The 16,976-nt window shown below is 36.1% G+C and overlaps 1 protein-coding gene across 2 annotated transcripts in view; it reads left to right on the forward strand.

Moving 5' to 3' along the window:
• The window catches only part of SMC3 (structural maintenance of chromosomes 3), a 38,865-nt gene extending 22,112 nt beyond the window's left edge, over positions 1-16,753 (forward strand). For both annotated transcript variants that reach the window (XM_032312515.1, XM_032312516.1), the window contains 14 exons: positions 194-354; positions 697-838; positions 3,026-3,176; positions 5,271-5,423; positions 7,286-7,437; positions 8,426-8,584; positions 9,351-9,458; positions 10,354-10,462; positions 11,160-11,407; positions 11,926-12,138; positions 12,534-12,725; positions 12,879-13,056; positions 14,557-14,663; positions 15,308-16,753. In XM_032312515.1, coding sequence (XP_032168406.1) covers positions 194-354; positions 697-838; positions 3,026-3,176; positions 5,271-5,423; positions 7,286-7,437; positions 8,426-8,584; positions 9,351-9,458; positions 10,354-10,462; positions 11,160-11,407; positions 11,926-12,138; positions 12,534-12,725; positions 12,879-13,056; positions 14,557-14,663; positions 15,308-15,379 — 2,145 coding nt within the window. In that variant the 3' untranslated portion in view covers positions 15,380-16,753. The remainder of the gene's footprint in view (positions 1-193; positions 355-696; positions 839-3,025; positions 3,177-5,270; positions 5,424-7,285; positions 7,438-8,425; positions 8,585-9,350; positions 9,459-10,353; positions 10,463-11,159; positions 11,408-11,925; positions 12,139-12,533; positions 12,726-12,878; positions 13,057-14,556; positions 14,664-15,307) is intronic.
• Positions 16,754-16,976: the final 223 nt, after the last annotated feature.

A 16,976-nucleotide genomic window follows, 5' to 3' on the forward strand; every position in this document is an offset into this window, starting at 1 on the left:
TGTTAGTGTCAGAAGAGAACCCATTTTAAAGTTTCGTGTAATTGACATTTTTCAAGGGGGTGATGTGGAGTTGGGGAGGGTGTCTAATATCCGAAGCATTTTTAAATGTATAGAGTAGTGGGTTTGTTTCTTACCAGCAGGACTGCCACTGGAAATACTATTTTAATATTTTTCACCTCTGACAATTTAACAGGCTATTTTAAATGGAATAGACAGCATAAACAAAGTACTGGACCACTTTCGTAGGAAAGGAATAAACCAGCATGTTCAGAATGGCTATCACGGCATCGTGATGAATAACTTCGAATGTGAGCCTGCTTTCTACACATGCGTGGAAGTCACTGCTGGCAACAGGTGAAGTTTTTGTTTGATATTTTGAAATTTTAAAGGAAAGAAGGAATAAGAGAAGCAGATTTTTGGAATTTTAGTACAATCTGTCTCCCATAACCTTTTATTTTAGTTGCTTATTTAATTTTTTAAAGCTGTACATGTTAAGTATTCCTAATTGTAGAAGCTAGAACTATCCCTTTTGGGGCTTCCTCTCCCTCCCCCCATTGGAATTTTCTAACTAGTTTCCCTCCCATCCTACCCCAGTACAAATTGGATTGCATAGAAAAAAAGTGAATTGTTTGTCTGAATGTTTATAGCACTTTAAAGTCTAGCAGTAAAGATATGTCTTGTTTTGTTTACATGCAGGTTATTTTATCATATTGTTGATTCAGATGAAGTCAGCACAAAGATTTTGATGGAGTTTAATAAAATGAATCTTCCTGGAGAGGTCACTTTCCTTCCTCTTAACAAGTTAGATGTCAGGGATACTGCCTATCCTGAAACCAATGTGAGTTGGTGTGTGTGAAGGTCTGTCTTTCAGTAAGTTATTTCTTATGGTTAGCACATGCTAGTGCACAGGTACTGTGTGTGAGGATTTACTGGTCTTCTCTTACTGCATAGTCACTACTGGGTAGGAATGGGAAGGGAGGTGCAGGTCATAGCGAACACATGAAACAAATCATTGCAAATGTGTCAAGTGTTAAAATACAGAAGGACAGGATACTTGGAGAGATTATCCCAGGGTGACAAAATTAAGGAGAAGAAATCCTTGAGGAGCTGTCATTTGAAGTGAATATTTTTTGTTTTTTGAATATACTTTTTAAATGGCTTATAAATTAAATAAAAACATCTAGCCAGGTGATAGGCTCTGAAAACAGTGTTTTTGTTACTTGCTGGTGTATGTTTAAATGGATTCAAAACATTGCCAGAAAGTGTTCTTGAGAAAAATGTAATGGCTCTGAGGTATGTGGTTTCAGAATGTTGATGGTATTAGCAACTATTTTACTGTCCTATCTAAGGTTAAAGCTGAAACTCAGTGATAATGATAACAGTTTAAGTGGTTCGGTGAGAATATTTTTTTAAGATTTTTATTTATTTATTAGAGAGCACGAGAGGGAGGAGTGGCAGAGGGAGGAGACACAAGACACCCCACCCCTGCCCCACCCTGCCCCACTCATCAGGGAACCCCACACAGGGCTTGATCCTAGTACCCTTGTATCATGACCTGAGCTGAAGGCAGATCCTTAACCAACTGAGCCACCCAGGTGCCCACCCTGCTACAGTGAGAATCTTAAAAGCTACTTTAAAGGGTCCACCTTTTTTCTTCTTTTAAATCTATAAATTATTCTTGAGGTTTTGGGGAGGAAAAATTCACACATATCACAAATGTGATGCTGTGATTGAACCAAGACTCAAGAATGCACGTAGTGTGGAAGGAAAGGGACTCTTGGGTGGCTCAGTTGGTTAAGCATCCTACTCCTGATTTCAGCACAGGTCACGATCCTTATGGTCCTGAGACTAAGCCCACATCAGCTGAGACTGGGCTTCCATGCCAAGGGGGGAGTCAGCTTGAGATTCTCTCTCTCCTCCCTCTGCCTCCCACCACCCTCCCAAAATAAATAAATAAAATCTTGTAAATAAATAAATACATAAAACTAAATTTAGATAGAAGTACAAGGAAATGGTTATCACAGAAGTTATGATAGTGGTCACCTCCAACAGGTAACCACTGTTTGTGATTAGGAAAGGGGCACACTTTTAGTGTCAGCAGTGTTTTATTTCTTGTCCTTTGTGATAGTTACATTGGTGTTCTCTTTGTAATTATTGGCTTAAGCTTACCATGTTGCATTGTTCTGTGTGTAGGTTGTATTTCCTAATTTGAGAATTAGAAAAATTCTTTCCTAACAGTTTAGAAGAACATAAAAAGGGAAGATTTGATTTTATTTTTTTTTTTTATTTTTATTTTATAAAGGAAGATTTTATATGAAAAAATATTTTCCTGAATATTTAAGACATATATAATAAAATGAAAACATTTTGAGGAAATACTATTAGTTTACATTTATTTACCCTTTTTTTTTTTAAGAAAGAGTGCATCCACAAGCTGGTGGGGGGGGTGGTGCAGGGAGAGGGAGTGGGGGAGAGAATCTAAACAGGCTCCACATCCATCATGGAGCCTGACATGGGGCTTGATCTCCCAACCCTGAGATCATGACCCAATCTAGAATCAAGTCAGACGTCTAACTGACTGAGCCCCAGGTACACCTATTAAGCCCTTCTGTGTGGCAGATGCTATCTTCTGTGTTTCAGATACTAGTTTTTTTAGTCTTTATCAGGAAAGTACTGTTACTGCAGTTTTATGGATGAAATAACTGTTAAATGGAGAAGTTAAGCAACTTGTCCAGAACATACATCTGATGAGTGTCAGAACTAGGATTTGAGCTTGAGCTGTGACTCCAGAGCCACTAAACTTTTTCTTATTTTTCTCTGCTCTTGAAAACTTGGATGGTTACATGAACATAATTTCCAGGATATTTCAGTAAAGTGATTTTCCTAACTTCTTCAGACCAAAAGTAGTTTTGAAATATGAAGGCATCTGTGTTTATTTGTATTTTATAAAGATGTAATTCATAATTCTAATATGTTTTAGTTAACTATGTTGTGATTTCTTTGCTGACAAAATATTCATTTTTAGGATGCGATTCCTATGATAAGTAAATTGAGGTACAATCCCAGATTTGACAAAGCTTTCAAACATGTGTTTGGGAAAACACTTATTTGCCGTAGCATGGAAGTTTCAACCCAGCTAGCTCGTGCTTTCACTATGGACTGCATTACCCTAGAAGGTTTGTAATAGTAATTCTTAGCTTTGAACAGATAAATTCCATTTTAGTTTTAAGAGTATTTCAAAATTCATGTCCAGTTTTTTGTCATTTTTAAATGGTTTGTTTGAGTCCAGGCAGGATCTACACATTATATTTAGTTGATGTCTCTTTAAGTATAATCATTTAGTCTGTAGTAGGGATTCTTAACCTTTTGTCATGTGGATTCCTTTGGCTCTTTGGTAAAGCCTATGAGCCCTTTCTCAGAATGTTTTTAAGTGCATAAAATAAAATACTTTGGATTACAAAAGAAACCAATCATAATTGACTTGGTAATCAGAATATTTTTTTAAGCATGACAGCAATTTACTCTTGAAGGTATTTAAAAACAAGATTTAGCAGTGGGTCTAATAAATGTAACTTTGAAGTACTGATACATGTAAACGATATTTTGAGATTTGTAACAAATATAATCTGATAGAAAATAGCTGTTACTTCTCTTGTTAACGAAGTTACAAGTATTGATAATACCACTGTGATTTTTGTTAAAACAGAAGGAATTGCTAAATTTCATTTTGAAGTTAGTATAAAAATAAAGATGTAAATTTTTTTTTCCTACCTAAGTCATGGAGTCTTGGTTAAGAACCTCTGGTATATCAGTTCATATGCCCTCATTTTTCAGTTTTTTTCCTTTTCTGTATAATTTATTTGCTGATGAAGGTACCATGCCACCACCCCCTCCCCCCCCAGTTTATCTCTATAGATAATTTTTTTGTTGTTTTGGACTACCTCTGAGAATAAGTTATAAAAATTATGATACTTTATTTCTACAAGTTAAGCTTGTATATCTCATAAGAATAAGGACACTCTTCTTAATAACCCCAAGTATCATTGTTACACCTAAGAAATTTAACATAACCCAGTATCATCATCATCTAAAAAGTACCTACATTAAAATTTTCCCAGTTGTCCCAAAATACTTTTCTTTCCGGGATCCAATCAAGGATGCATGCAAAGTCCTCTCTTTGGATTCTTTCAATATAGGATAGCTCCTTTCCTTCCCACCCTCAGGAAATTGACTTTCTCATAATGTTCCATTTTCTAAATTTGTCTTTTAACTGTTCCTTCATCATTAGATTTGGTTTTACATTCTTGACATGAGTGATGTGTACTTCTTACTGCATCCCACAATATGTCCCACTGCTAATGATGTTAAGTTTGACCAGTAGCAGTCTCTCTGTTGTTAAGATGCCCTTTCCTCTTTGTAATTGATACGTGCTATGTGGGACTATCCTTTAAGAAAACGTGAATATCAGGTTCCCCAACAAATTTTTTTGTTTAAGATTTTATTTATTCATTTGAGACAGAGAGAGAAAACATGAGCAGGGGGTAGGCAGAGAGAGAGAGAGGGAGAAGCAGACTCCTTGCTGAGCTTGGAGTTGGACATGGGGCTTGATCCCCGGACTCAGAAATCATGATCTGAGTCACCCAGGCGCCACACCCCCACAACTTCTTTTATCATTGGTTTGACTCAATACACTGGGGGTTTCCAAATGGTGATTCTTAAATTCTGTGAAGGCTTCTGTATTTTTGTTTCTTTTTTTTTCTTAAGAGAGAGCGAGCTAGCAGGAGTGGGGAGAAAGGAAGAGAGAGACTCTCAAGCAGGCTTCATGCTTGGTGCAGAGCCTGACATGGAGCTCAGTTTTACCACCCTGAGATCATGACCTGAGCTGCAGCCAAGAATTGGATGCTTAACCAACTGAGCCATTCAGGTGCCCCTATCTCTGTGCTTTTAGAAGCATTCAACTTCTCTAGACTTGCCATTATTATTACCACTGATGTTCACATTTTCCCAGATATGGCCAGTGCAATTCCAAACTCTAGTCCTTTGTCCTCTTGACCTGTCATCATTGGTCCTTAGCACTTCTTTCTGGCACATTTTTAAAATGTAGATTCTAACAGCTGGAAAGCAGACATTTTTCAGAGTGGGTTTAATCCTTCTAAATTCCCATTAAGTAGGTAAAGCCTTTAAATTAGTTGTTTGATTCTAAATCAGTTTATCACAGAATAAAGAAATTGTTATACAGAATTTCTACCTTCCTTGTGCTTTGTTTATAGGTGACCAAGTAAGTCATCGGGGTGCTCTAACTGGAGGTTACTATGACACAAGGAAGTCTAGACTTGAATTGCAGAAAGATGTTAGAAAAGCAGAAGAAGAACTAGGTGAGCTTGAAGCAAAGCTCAATGAAAACCTGCGCAGAAATATTGAAAATATCTTTTTGCCTTGTGCTTTGGTGGAGAATTGTGTTTGGGTTGAAATATATAATCTTTTACGTGTTGTGTGTTTTTTCATATATGCAGTGGGGACAAAAACCACATTTGACTTTTATTTAAGCATGGGAGCTTATGTTGTCAGAAGTTAACTTCTAAAGACAAGGAAAAACTCTTGTAACATTGTTTCCTTAGCTATTAACATTTAAATCTAATAGCAGTGAGTCAGTGTATTTCTGAGAGTGGAGAACCTGAGGTGCACTGAAATTTAAAGTTACAGAGGAAACTGAGGAGGATGGTTAGAATTGTGGAAGGAAAGTGAGGTTAGTGTTTCACGGAAGGGTTGGGGGCCTCTCTAATGCCACATACTGCATAGAATTTAAACATAGGGGTTAAAAAATGTGCATTAAGTTTTTATTTCAAGGTCATTTGGTACAGGAGTACTATTAATGGAAGAAGGCTGTCAAAATCCAAGTCTTAGTAAACATCATACTCTAAATTCTTCCAAATAAAACTGCTGTTCCATGAAGAGTGTCGTGAAGAAGAGTCCCATGAAGAGTTTAGCTCACAACAGAAACCTTGTACCTGTGCATTTTCTTAAAATAACTACAGTTCTTTGGTATAAGGCAAAAGTGCTTTTTATGTACTTCAAATTATATCACACAATTTAAAAAATACAGATACTTAAGGAGCACCTGCCTTGCTCAGCCAGTAGAGCATCCAATACTTGATCTGCGGATCATGAGTTTAAGCCACACACTGGATGTGAAGATTACTTAATATATATATAGGTACTCCAGCATCAAGAACAAACATTTTTACTAAGTCATTGGAATATTCTTTTTTTTTTTTTTTTTTAAGATTTTATTTATTTGACAGACAGAGATCACAAGTAGTCAGGTAGGCAGAGAGCCTGATGCGGGGCTCGATCCCAGGATGCTGAGACCATGACCTGAGCCAAAGGCAGAGGCTTTAATCCACTGAGCCACCCAGGCACTCCGACATTGGAATATTCTTAAAGGTGATTGTGGGGTTTTTTGTTGTTTTTTTGAGATAGTGAGCTAGAGAGCATGAACGGGGAAGAAAGGGAGAAATAGGTTTCCCACTGAGCAGGGAGCCCAATGTGGGATTCGATCCCAGGACCCCGGGATCATGACCTGAGCCGAAGGCAGCTGCTTAATGACTGAGCCACCCAGGCACCCCTGGGATATTTTTAATTGAAACTGGCAATTTTTTTTTTTGAAGTGAGTTTATACCTTCTGTACCATCAGTGCAAGCAACAGCACAAGCAAAAGGTAAATAAACATGTTAGTTTTGACTTTGCAGGGGTTTGCAAAGTGTATCTAGAAATGCCCAAATTCGGCAAGATGTTGGCACAAAGAAATCTTTGGGGAACACTAAGAAAAAGGAGGATATTGACAACATACATCAACTACCTTCCTATATTTGATAATCCAAATTATTTTTTTTGGATGGTGGTATTATTTTTCTACATTGGGCGATGTCTCCTTTTCATACACAACTACCTTCTATAGTGCTTTAAGCACAATAGATTATATAGTAAATATTTCTTGAATGAAAAGATAACAAAAAATATACTTCATTTAGATTCTCTTAGGGTTTCCCAAGAATTTTTGTTCTTACATAGCTTATAAGTAAAGCACATAGGTTATTTTGAGAGAGAAATGGTGGGGTAAATGTTTTAAGCTACTTTATGGTTGAACACACTTAGTATAGTATTTAATTTAGCTTTGTTATGGTCCATAAATTTGAGGAAATAACTTTTATTTGGAGGTAAAGAAAAGGGAAGGGATACACACTTTTTAAAAGAACTAGAGAAAATTTTCCTTAGCCTTGTATATGGATTAATAATGAAATTGATCAGTTGATGAACCAAATGCAGCAGATAGAGACCCAGCAAAGGAAATTTAAAGCATCTCGAGATAGCATATTATCAGAAATGAAGATGCTAAAAGAGAAGAGGCAGCAGTCAGAGAAGACTTTTATGCCAAAGGTTCGTAAGTATATCTCTTTTGTTACAGACTTATTTTAAGTATTTAGAATTGGGATATACTGTATATTGGTTATCCATTGGAGTTCATGTGTTCCATTTCTTGTAGCCCCATACTTTTGGACTTGTCTGTGTGTCTGTACTGCACTTACACCCATGGGCACCCAAAGTCTCCTTTTGCAGTCCACGTTCAGATTGTCCAACTTCATTGAACAAGTAGACATTTTGAGTTATGGCGTAATAGTATTTTCTAATGATCATTAATTTGTCAGTAATCATTTTTTGTCTGTTAAGCACTATTTATGGAATTGTTTGAATATTTTCTTTTATCCAAATTATACTAAACAGGATAGAAACCAAACTATTACTGCTAAATTACAAGTAACAAACTAGTCTCAAAAGCTTTGACAAAAACTGTTATTATAGTTCATCAGTAGTACTAAAATCATAGTTTTTAATTGTCCAACTATACCATCCTAACACATTCTAGCAGTCTTTTCTTTTTGTTCTTATTAATATGCCAGAAGATTTTTATATGATTCAGTCATGGACTGTGATTAGTCCCACATACCTCAATAGTAATGTATCATAAATATTTTTCTTACTGCTACTTAGTTCTAATTATCAAATTAAGTGGATACCTAATAGTTACTTGAGTTGATAAAATTTAGTTCACTTTATTTTTTTTTTTAAAGATTTTATTTATTTATTTGAGAGAGATTTATTGAGAGAGATCACAAGCAGGCAGAGAGGCAGGCAGAGAGAGAAGAGGAAGCAAGGCTCCCTGCTGAGCAGAGAGCCAGATGCGGGGCTCGATCCCAGGACTCGGAGTTCATGACCTGAGCCGAAGGCAGCGGCTTAACCCGCTGAGTCACCCAGGAGCCCCTTTAGTTCACTTTAATATCAAATATAGAATGTTTTCAGTTTTTCACTGTTGTAAGTAATACAGTGACTAATACCTTTATTAATAAGTGGATAATCTGTCACATAGCAACGTAGCTTACAAAGTTTGGAAGCAAGCTTGCATGCTATGGAGTCCACCAGAGAATCGTTGAAAGCAGAACTGGGAACTGATTTGCTTTCACAACTTAGTCTGGAAGATCAGAAGAGAGTAGATGCACTGAATGATGAAATTCGTCAACTTCAGCAGGCAAGTACAATTTATAAAAATATAAGTTTTCATTTATAATTGGCTATTGCGAAAAGTTTATTGCTACCAAGGGAACGAGAAAGAAGGGAACTCTGAGAAAATAGAAAAATGAAACTTGAACTTCTTGTACCCATGAGAGTAAATAAGCTTTTCTAAACCATTGTGGGTATGTTAGGATTATACAAGAACTCTTCGTTTTTTTCATCTTTATTTTAATGCACTTCAGTTAGTAGTAAGATCAAGCTTGTTAGCTTTGCTGTCTCTGTTGATCTGACTGTATAATTAATATTGTTCTGATTAAACATTTTTTTAAAAGATTTTGTTAGTTTATTTGCACATGAGTGGGGGGAGGAGCAGGGGAAGAGGGACAAGCAAACTTTGTACTGAGCACAGAGCCCAACCTGGGTCTCAGTCCCAGGATCCTGAGATCATGACATGAGCCAAAATCAAGAGTTGAATGTTAAACTGACTGAGCCACTCTGGCACCCCTTTATTAGACACTGATTTTTGTACATAGAGATGTAAATAGTAAGTTCAAAAAAAAAAGAAAAATAGATAAATATTTTTGGCAGCATGTCTTATAAAAAGAACCAAGCACCAAGCACAGAAACGAAGCATTCTGAATAAATAAGACGGAAAATGAAAAAAATATAGGGCTTTCCATTGTAGGTCATTTGAACACAAGTAGTGGATAGGACAGCAGATAACAGCATTCCTGTGTGTGAAATGTGCATGCCTATGTGGACATAATTTTCTTTTCTTCCAGGAAAACAGACAGTTGCTAAATGAAAGAATTAAATTAGAAGGTATCATTACTCGAGTAGAGACATACCTAAATGAGAATTTGAGGAAACGCTTGGACCAAGTAGAACAGGTATATTCTTTTTGTGGGTTTGTTGATGACCATAACCTTTTGAAAGAACTTACACTTGAGGAGCTTTGATTGAGAGCATGGGGACAGAAAGCATCTACCATGAGTTGATGAGAGCTCATCTACCATGAGCTTTGATTGAGAGCATTGGGGACAGAAAGCATCTACCATGAGTTGGAGTTTTAGTACTGCCATCTCGTGTACGATCTTGGGCAAGTAATGTAGTATTCCTAAGCCTCAGTTTCCTCTTCTAAAAAATGAGCATAACAGTAATATCTGTTTTGTATGATTATCCTGGCACATTCTACGTACTCAGTAAGTGTTAAGTTACTAATGTTTTCTCAGTATAGTCACTTGCTGAGAAATTTTGTAGTTATTGTATCATTACTTTTTTCCCCCCTTTAATGGATACTTAAAATATTTGCAATTATACAAAGTGTACTTCTGTCTCTCTTGAATAGTTATTCATAATAACAGCTATTGGTGAAAGCACTCTATAGCAGTAGAAAGCAGAATGATAGTTTTCTAGGGCCATGAGTAGAGGGAACTTTATAGAGGGTCACAAGGGAGCTTCTTGGTTTAATGAAAAAATCTGTATCTTCATTGTGGTGGGTGTATACATTGTCACAACTCACTGAGCTCTACACTTAAAATTAGCTCACTTTATTGGATGTAAATTATACTTCATTGAGATTGATAACAAGAATGTTCATAGGATTATAATAGTCAAAAATTAAAAATAATACAAATGTATATCAAGAATTGGATGATTAAATAAAATTTTACACGTTAATGCAGAAGAAGCAACAGCTGTTGGAAACTGTTAAAGTCATAAAATTTTGAAACTAACAATTCCTATTCTGTGGTTTAATAATCTTAAGTTTCTTTTATCTTGTAGGAACTTAATGAACTGAGAGAGACAGAAGGGGGTACTGTTCTCACTGCTACAACCTCAGAACTTGAAGCAATCAATAAAAGAGTAAAAGATACTATGGCACGATCAGAAGGTGAATTTTTATTTAGTAAAAATTTTTTTATTTTGTTAAAAATTAGCTTATTTGATAAAGTTGTTAAGCAAAAGTGTGCACTAATGATTTTGTGTTTTCCATCACCATAAATAATTTATAGTGAATGGAGTTTAGTGGTTGATTATAAATAGTAACCTTTGTTTTATTAAAATGTTTGTGACAGTTTTATGAGAGACCATAATTACTAATGTCGTTGCCAAAAGTGTGAATTAAGTTTCTTATCACCTAGTTGCTGAGAAGAAAATTATTTTTAAAATTTTTTATAAACATTTAATAATGAGAAGTATATACCTAATGACTCGTGTACACTCCTAATTTTGTCCTGAATTAAATGTTTCATGGATTTACACAGTAAAACAAGGGTAAAAACCTAAAACTTATTTACTTATTTATTTATAAAGATTTTATTTGACAGAGACATAGAGAGAGAGGGAACATAAGCAGGGGGAGTGGGAGAAGGAGAAGCTGGCTTCCCTCTGAGCAAGAAGCCTCTTTGGGGCTTAGTCCCATGACCCTGGGATCATGACCTGAGCCCAAGGCAGATGCTTAACGACTGAGCCACTGAGGTGTCCCTAAAACCTATTTATTTTGATAGATTTGGCCATTAAAATCTTTGGTCAGATAGTGCTCTAGCTTTAAAGTAGGTATTTTGGCTTAATTTGTTTTTTTCTCTTAGATTTGGATAATTCCATTGATAAAACAGAAGCTGGAATTAAGGAACTTCAGAAGAGTATGGAACGCTGGAAAAATATGGAAAAAGAACACATGGATGCTATAAATCATGATACTAAAGAACTAGAAAAGATGACGAATCGACAAGGCATGCTACTAAAGAAGAAAGAGGAGTGTATGAAGAAAATTCGAGAGCTTGGTTCACTTCCCCAGGAAGCATTTGAAAAGTACCAAACACTGAGTCTCAAACAGGTAAATTGTGTAGTTTTTGTTTTGTTTTGTTTTGTTTTAAAGATTTATTTATTTATTTATTTGACAGACAGAGATCACAAGTAGGCAGAGAGGCAGGCAGAGAGAGAAGGGGGGGAGCAGGCTCCCTGCTGAGCAGAGAGCCCTCTGCGGGGCTCGATCTCAGGACCCCGAGATCATGACCTGAGCTGAAGGCAGAGGCTTAACCCACTGAGCCACCCAGGCACCCCGTAAATTGTGTAGTTTTAAATCTGAAATTTTTTTTTTTTTTTAATATTTTACTTATTTATTTGACAGAGATCACAAGCAGGCAGAGAGGCAGGCAGAGAGAGAGGGGAAAGCAGGCTCCCTGCTGAGCAGAGAGCCCAATGTGGGGCTCGATCCCAGGACTCTGAGATCATGACCTGAGCCGAAGGCAGAGGCTTTAACCCACGGAGCCACCCAGGCGCCCCTTAAATCTGAAATCTTGTTGCAAATTTCTCTTCATGTGAATTTATTTATACATCTTTTTCTCTCTGTAGTTGTTTCGAAAACTTGAACAGTGCAACACAGAATTGAAGAAGTACAGCCATGTTAACAAAAAAGCTTTAGATCAGTTTGTGAATTTCTCTGAGCAGAAAGAAAAGTTAATAAAACGACAAGAAGAGTTGGATAGGGGGTACAAATCAATCATGGAACTGATGAACGTACTTGAACTTCGAAAATACGAAGCTATTCAGTTAACTTTCAAGCAGGTATGTTTGTATTTAATGCTCACACAAGACAAAAGCTTCGGCTGTTATTCAGCTTATTATTCAATTCATAAAGGTTTTATAAAGTTTTTTTTCCTACTGATAGTTGGATCTAATACAAGTGAACAAATCCAGCATATAGTTTTCTAACATACTGTTAGAACATCCTACACAACTCTTAAAAAGATTCAGTCTGTTGCTGCTGTTAAAATATTTGTGATTGGTTTTAAATATTTTAATATTTTAAATATTAAGAAATAAATATTTCTTAATATTTCTTAAATATATTTAAGAAATAAATATTTGTCTTTTGCCTTAAGAAATAATATGTGCAGTGCCACCTAAGCAAAAGTTATATTTGAATCACCCTGTAACTTGTTCATTTCATTCATTTTAAGGTATCGAAGAATTTCAGTGAAGTATTCCAGAAGTTGGTACCTGGTGGCAAAGCTACTTTGGTAATGAAGAAAGGAGATGTGGAGGGCAGTCAGTCTCAGGATGAAGGAGAAGGAAGTGGTGAAAGTGAGAGGGGTTCTGGGTCACAAAGCAGCGTCCCATCAGTTGACCAGTTCACTGGAGTTGGAATTAGGGTAAAAATACCTTTATATCCAATTTTCCCCAGTATTACCATAGTGGAATTTGTGGAATATTTTACAAATTAAATAGGTACATTCTATGTGATTTAAGAGGTGATGGTGATTCTACCCCTTTTTGGGTATTAACTCATTTAAATTTTCTCTTAGGTGTCATTTACAGGAAAACAGGGTGAAATGAGAGAAATGCAACAGCTTTCTGGTGGACAGAAATCCTTGGTAGCTCTTGCTCTGATTTTTGCTATTCAGAAATGTGACCCAGCTCCTTTTTACCTGTTTGATGAGATTGACCAGGCTCTGGATGCCCAGCACAGAAAAGCTGTGTCAGGTAGTTTGGTTTGTACTTAAAAATGAGAATTTGCTTAAAAATGATAGCTTGCCTCTTTGATTGTGCATTCTTGTTGCCTAAGATATTTAGGGCGATTGGACAGGGTGTATATTCTGTAAATAAAATTTATTATTATTTTTTTAAATTTTATTTATTTATTTGACAGGGAAGACAAGCATGGGGAGTGGCAGAGGGAGAAGCCGGCTTCTGGCTGAGCAGGGAGCCTCATACCGGGCTTGATCTCAGGACCCTGGGATTATGATCTAAACTGAAGACAGTCACTTAACAGCTGAGCCACCCAGGCGCCCCTAAAATTTATTTTAATACGTTTTTAAGAATTTAGCATTAGACTACTTTACAAAGCTTAATTCTGTGAGAGGTCGATGTTTCAATCAGTTGAAAATTGAATCAGTTGAATTCATTGAAAATTGAAAATCCTACTTTAGTTAAACTTTTATGTAGAAGTCTGTCTTTTTTTAAAAGATTTTTTATTTATTTATTTATTTATTGGTCAGAGAGAGAGAGAGGGAGAACACAAGCAGGCAGAGCAGCAGGCAGAAGCAGAGAGAGAAGCAGGCTCCCCGCTGAGCCAGGAGCCTGATGCGGGGCTCGATCCCAGGCGCCTGGGATCATGACCCAAGCCGAAGGCAGAGGCTTTAACCAACTGAGCCACCCAGGTGCCCAGAAGTCTCTCTTTTTAAAACTTGTTTTTCTCAATGTTTGAATAGCCCCTGACATTAAATGTTGATTCTATATTTAAAGAATCTATATTTTGGGGTGCCTCAGTGGCTTAGTCGATTAAGCTTCTGCCTACGGCTCAAGTCAGGATCTCGATCCTGGGATCGAGCCCCATGTGGGGTTCCCTGCTCATTGGGGAGCCTGCTTCTCCCTCTGCCCTGCTCTACTAGTGCTCACTCGCACTCTCTTAAAAAAATAAAATCTTTAAAAAGAAAGAATCTATATTTGATCTTTAATAAATTCTAAAGATCTTTGGATATGTGGGGAGCAGGGGAACATTGTTCTTTGTTTTTTGTGTGAGAAAACTTGTTTTGCTCTCTGACTTAATGCTGTGTTATAAGTAGCTGCTGCTGCTTCGTATTCTGTAACTTTAAGATACCAGGTAAAAGATATATCCCTGGGGCTCCTGGGTGGCTCAGTTGTTGGGTGTCTGGTTTCGGATCAGGTCATGATCCCAGGATCCTGGGATTGAGCGCCCGCATCAGGCTTCCTGCTTAGCGGAGAGCCTACTTCTCCCTCTCCCACACCCCCTTCTTGTGTTCCCTCTCTTGCTGTCTCTGTCACATAAATAAAATCTTCAAAAAATCTATCCCTAATGTAAGAGAGTAGTAAGTTCGTAATTTTGCAGATAATGTGCATGAAAAAGTCACAAAATAGTCACAAAGCTATTTTGAATTTTAGGTAAGGGTGAGGATAGTTGATTTTTAAATGTTCAGATCTGTTGAAAAAAGGGTTTTATTAAATTACTGTTTCTTTTTATAGATATGATTATGGAACTTGCTGTACATGCGCAGTTTATTACAACTACTTTTAGGCCTGAACTGCTTGAGTCAGCTGACAAATTCTATGGTGTAAAATTTAGAAATAAGGTAAAAAAAATTTTTTTTACATTGAGTTTAAGTTTGTATTGTACTTGTCAAATTCTTGTTTTCTGTTACTTAAATCATAAAGGAAAACCTAGAAATTTGTTGCTTATGATGAGTTTGTAAAGAAAAAGCTTTTCTTTCAAATGCCTGTGAAGTTGTAGCAATTTTTTTTTGTGGCATTCCTTGCATTGATTTTATTTTTATCGGCATTAAGAGACAATATCTTCCTGTCTTAACCTATTCAGTGCACAGTCTTTAGCAGTTTTATATATAGTTGTTTCTATTTTGGCTGGGCCACCCAGCTCTTCCTAATGTCTTCAGCTCTAAGATTCTTTGAAATAGCAAAATAATAAAAACTGAAAAAACGGGGTTTGATATTTAGACATTAGTATTTACCCAGATCTTCAGAATTCTAAAATGCAGAATATTTTTTAAAGCTCAATGCTTTCAACAAACACCATTATAAAAATCTTACTATCAGTGTTGCAGACTCATTTGACTTGGTATGTAAAATTTATAGGCAGTAGGCCATATGTTTTAAATATTACTCTATACAGTAAGAACACTGGTGTGTTTTTTTTGGGTTTTTTTTGTGTGTGGGTTTTTTTTTTTAAGGTTTAACACAGTTTTTAACATTTTTTCTTCAGGTTAGTCATATTGACGTGATCACAGCAGAGATGGCCAAAGACTTTGTAGAAGATGATACTACTCATGGTTAAACGGAAAATATTGTCCACTGGTTTGGAAGTTGTGTATAGTAATATGAATCTCATACCCAGGAACTGTACATTTAAATCTAAATATGTAGTCACTACTAATAGTTTTCAGACGTAGAGCATACATAGCCCTTTTATATTTCTGTCATTGTATTTTATAAGATACTCTGTAATGTTACATTTCTACTTATAGTTTAAGAATTTTATTTCCCACACAACTTTTTGTAAAGTGTCCTGCTCCTGTTTTAAATCTTTTGAAACATGCTAAATATTCTTTCCTAATTATTTTATCAATTATATTGCCTCTTTTTTTATAGCTTCAATTAAATAATTGGTTTATGACTAATTTAGTATTTTATGTGGCTTTTTATTTATAGTTTTATGATTAGAAACAAATTTTTCTTAAATATCTTGCTTTTTGTTTTGCCTTTGTTTTGCCAGAAAAGATCTGCATTCACCTAAAAGAAGATTTTTTAAACGTGGCTTCATATTCTTTTGAAATAAATCTGTGATTGCCAGTTCTGGCTGCATGTTTAAATCCACAGGGTAGCTTTAAACTGCTGGTGTATTTCCGTAGACCAGTTGAATCAGAATCTTTTTGGAGTGGTGTTCTGGTTATTGGTAGTTCTAAAGTTCCCCCAGGGGATTATGACCCTTGGTGAGGATTAGAACCCTCGCTTTAACTCATTGTAACAGTTCTTTAAAAATAATTTTTAATTTAAGAGGGCAGTGTATTTACTAGAATTTGGGAAGACAGTTTTAAGAGCAGCTAAGAACACTAAGTCAAAAGATTAAGTCCTAAAGTTTCCTTGTTTATCTGATTAAGGAAGAGTTTGGAAAACGTTACTGTTGAAACTTTTCCCCCCTCAGATGAGGTCTTTGCTTTTTGTTTATTACGTTTATTAAAACGCTTTATTGAAATTTAATTCATAGACCATAAAATCTATTAAAATTATGCAATTCTGTACTTTTTCAGTATTTTCACAGAATTGTTCAGCCATCTCTACAGTCTAATTTTAGAACATTTTCATTACCTCAAAAAGAAACCCTATACCTATTAGCACTCACTTTGTATCTCCCACCTGCCTCATCCCTTGGCAACTGTAAATCTAGTTTCTGTCTCCTACTATGGATGTGCCTGCTCTGGACATTTCATACAAATAGAATCCTACACTGTGGGGCCTTTTATGAGTGACTTGTCTCAGTGTGTTTCTGAGGTTTATCCGTGTTGTAGCACATAATTCATTTTTTTTTTTATATTGCTGAGTGATACCTGTTGTAGGAATATATATTGTGGTTTATCCAACTATTAGTTGGACACTTGGCTTGTTCTCACTTTTGACTATTATAAATAACAGTGCTGTGAACATTCATGAACAAGTTTTTGTGTGGATATATGTTGTCATTTTTCTTGGATTGGAATTGTTGGTCATACGGTAACTTTTTCACATATTCAGTACTGCCAAACTTTTTTTTTCCCTTTCCTTTTTTTTTTTTTTTTCATTTTATTTAAGTAATCTCTACACCCAGCATGGTACTCAAACTCACGACTGCAAGATCAAGAGTCTCTCGTGCTCTTGTACCTGAGCCAGCCAAGCAT

The sequence above is a fragment of the Mustela erminea genome, chromosome 14, assembly GCF_009829155.1.
Source record: "Mustela erminea isolate mMusErm1 chromosome 14, mMusErm1.Pri, whole genome shotgun sequence".
NCBI classification, from domain to species: domain Eukaryota; kingdom Metazoa; phylum Chordata; class Mammalia; order Carnivora; family Mustelidae; genus Mustela; species Mustela erminea.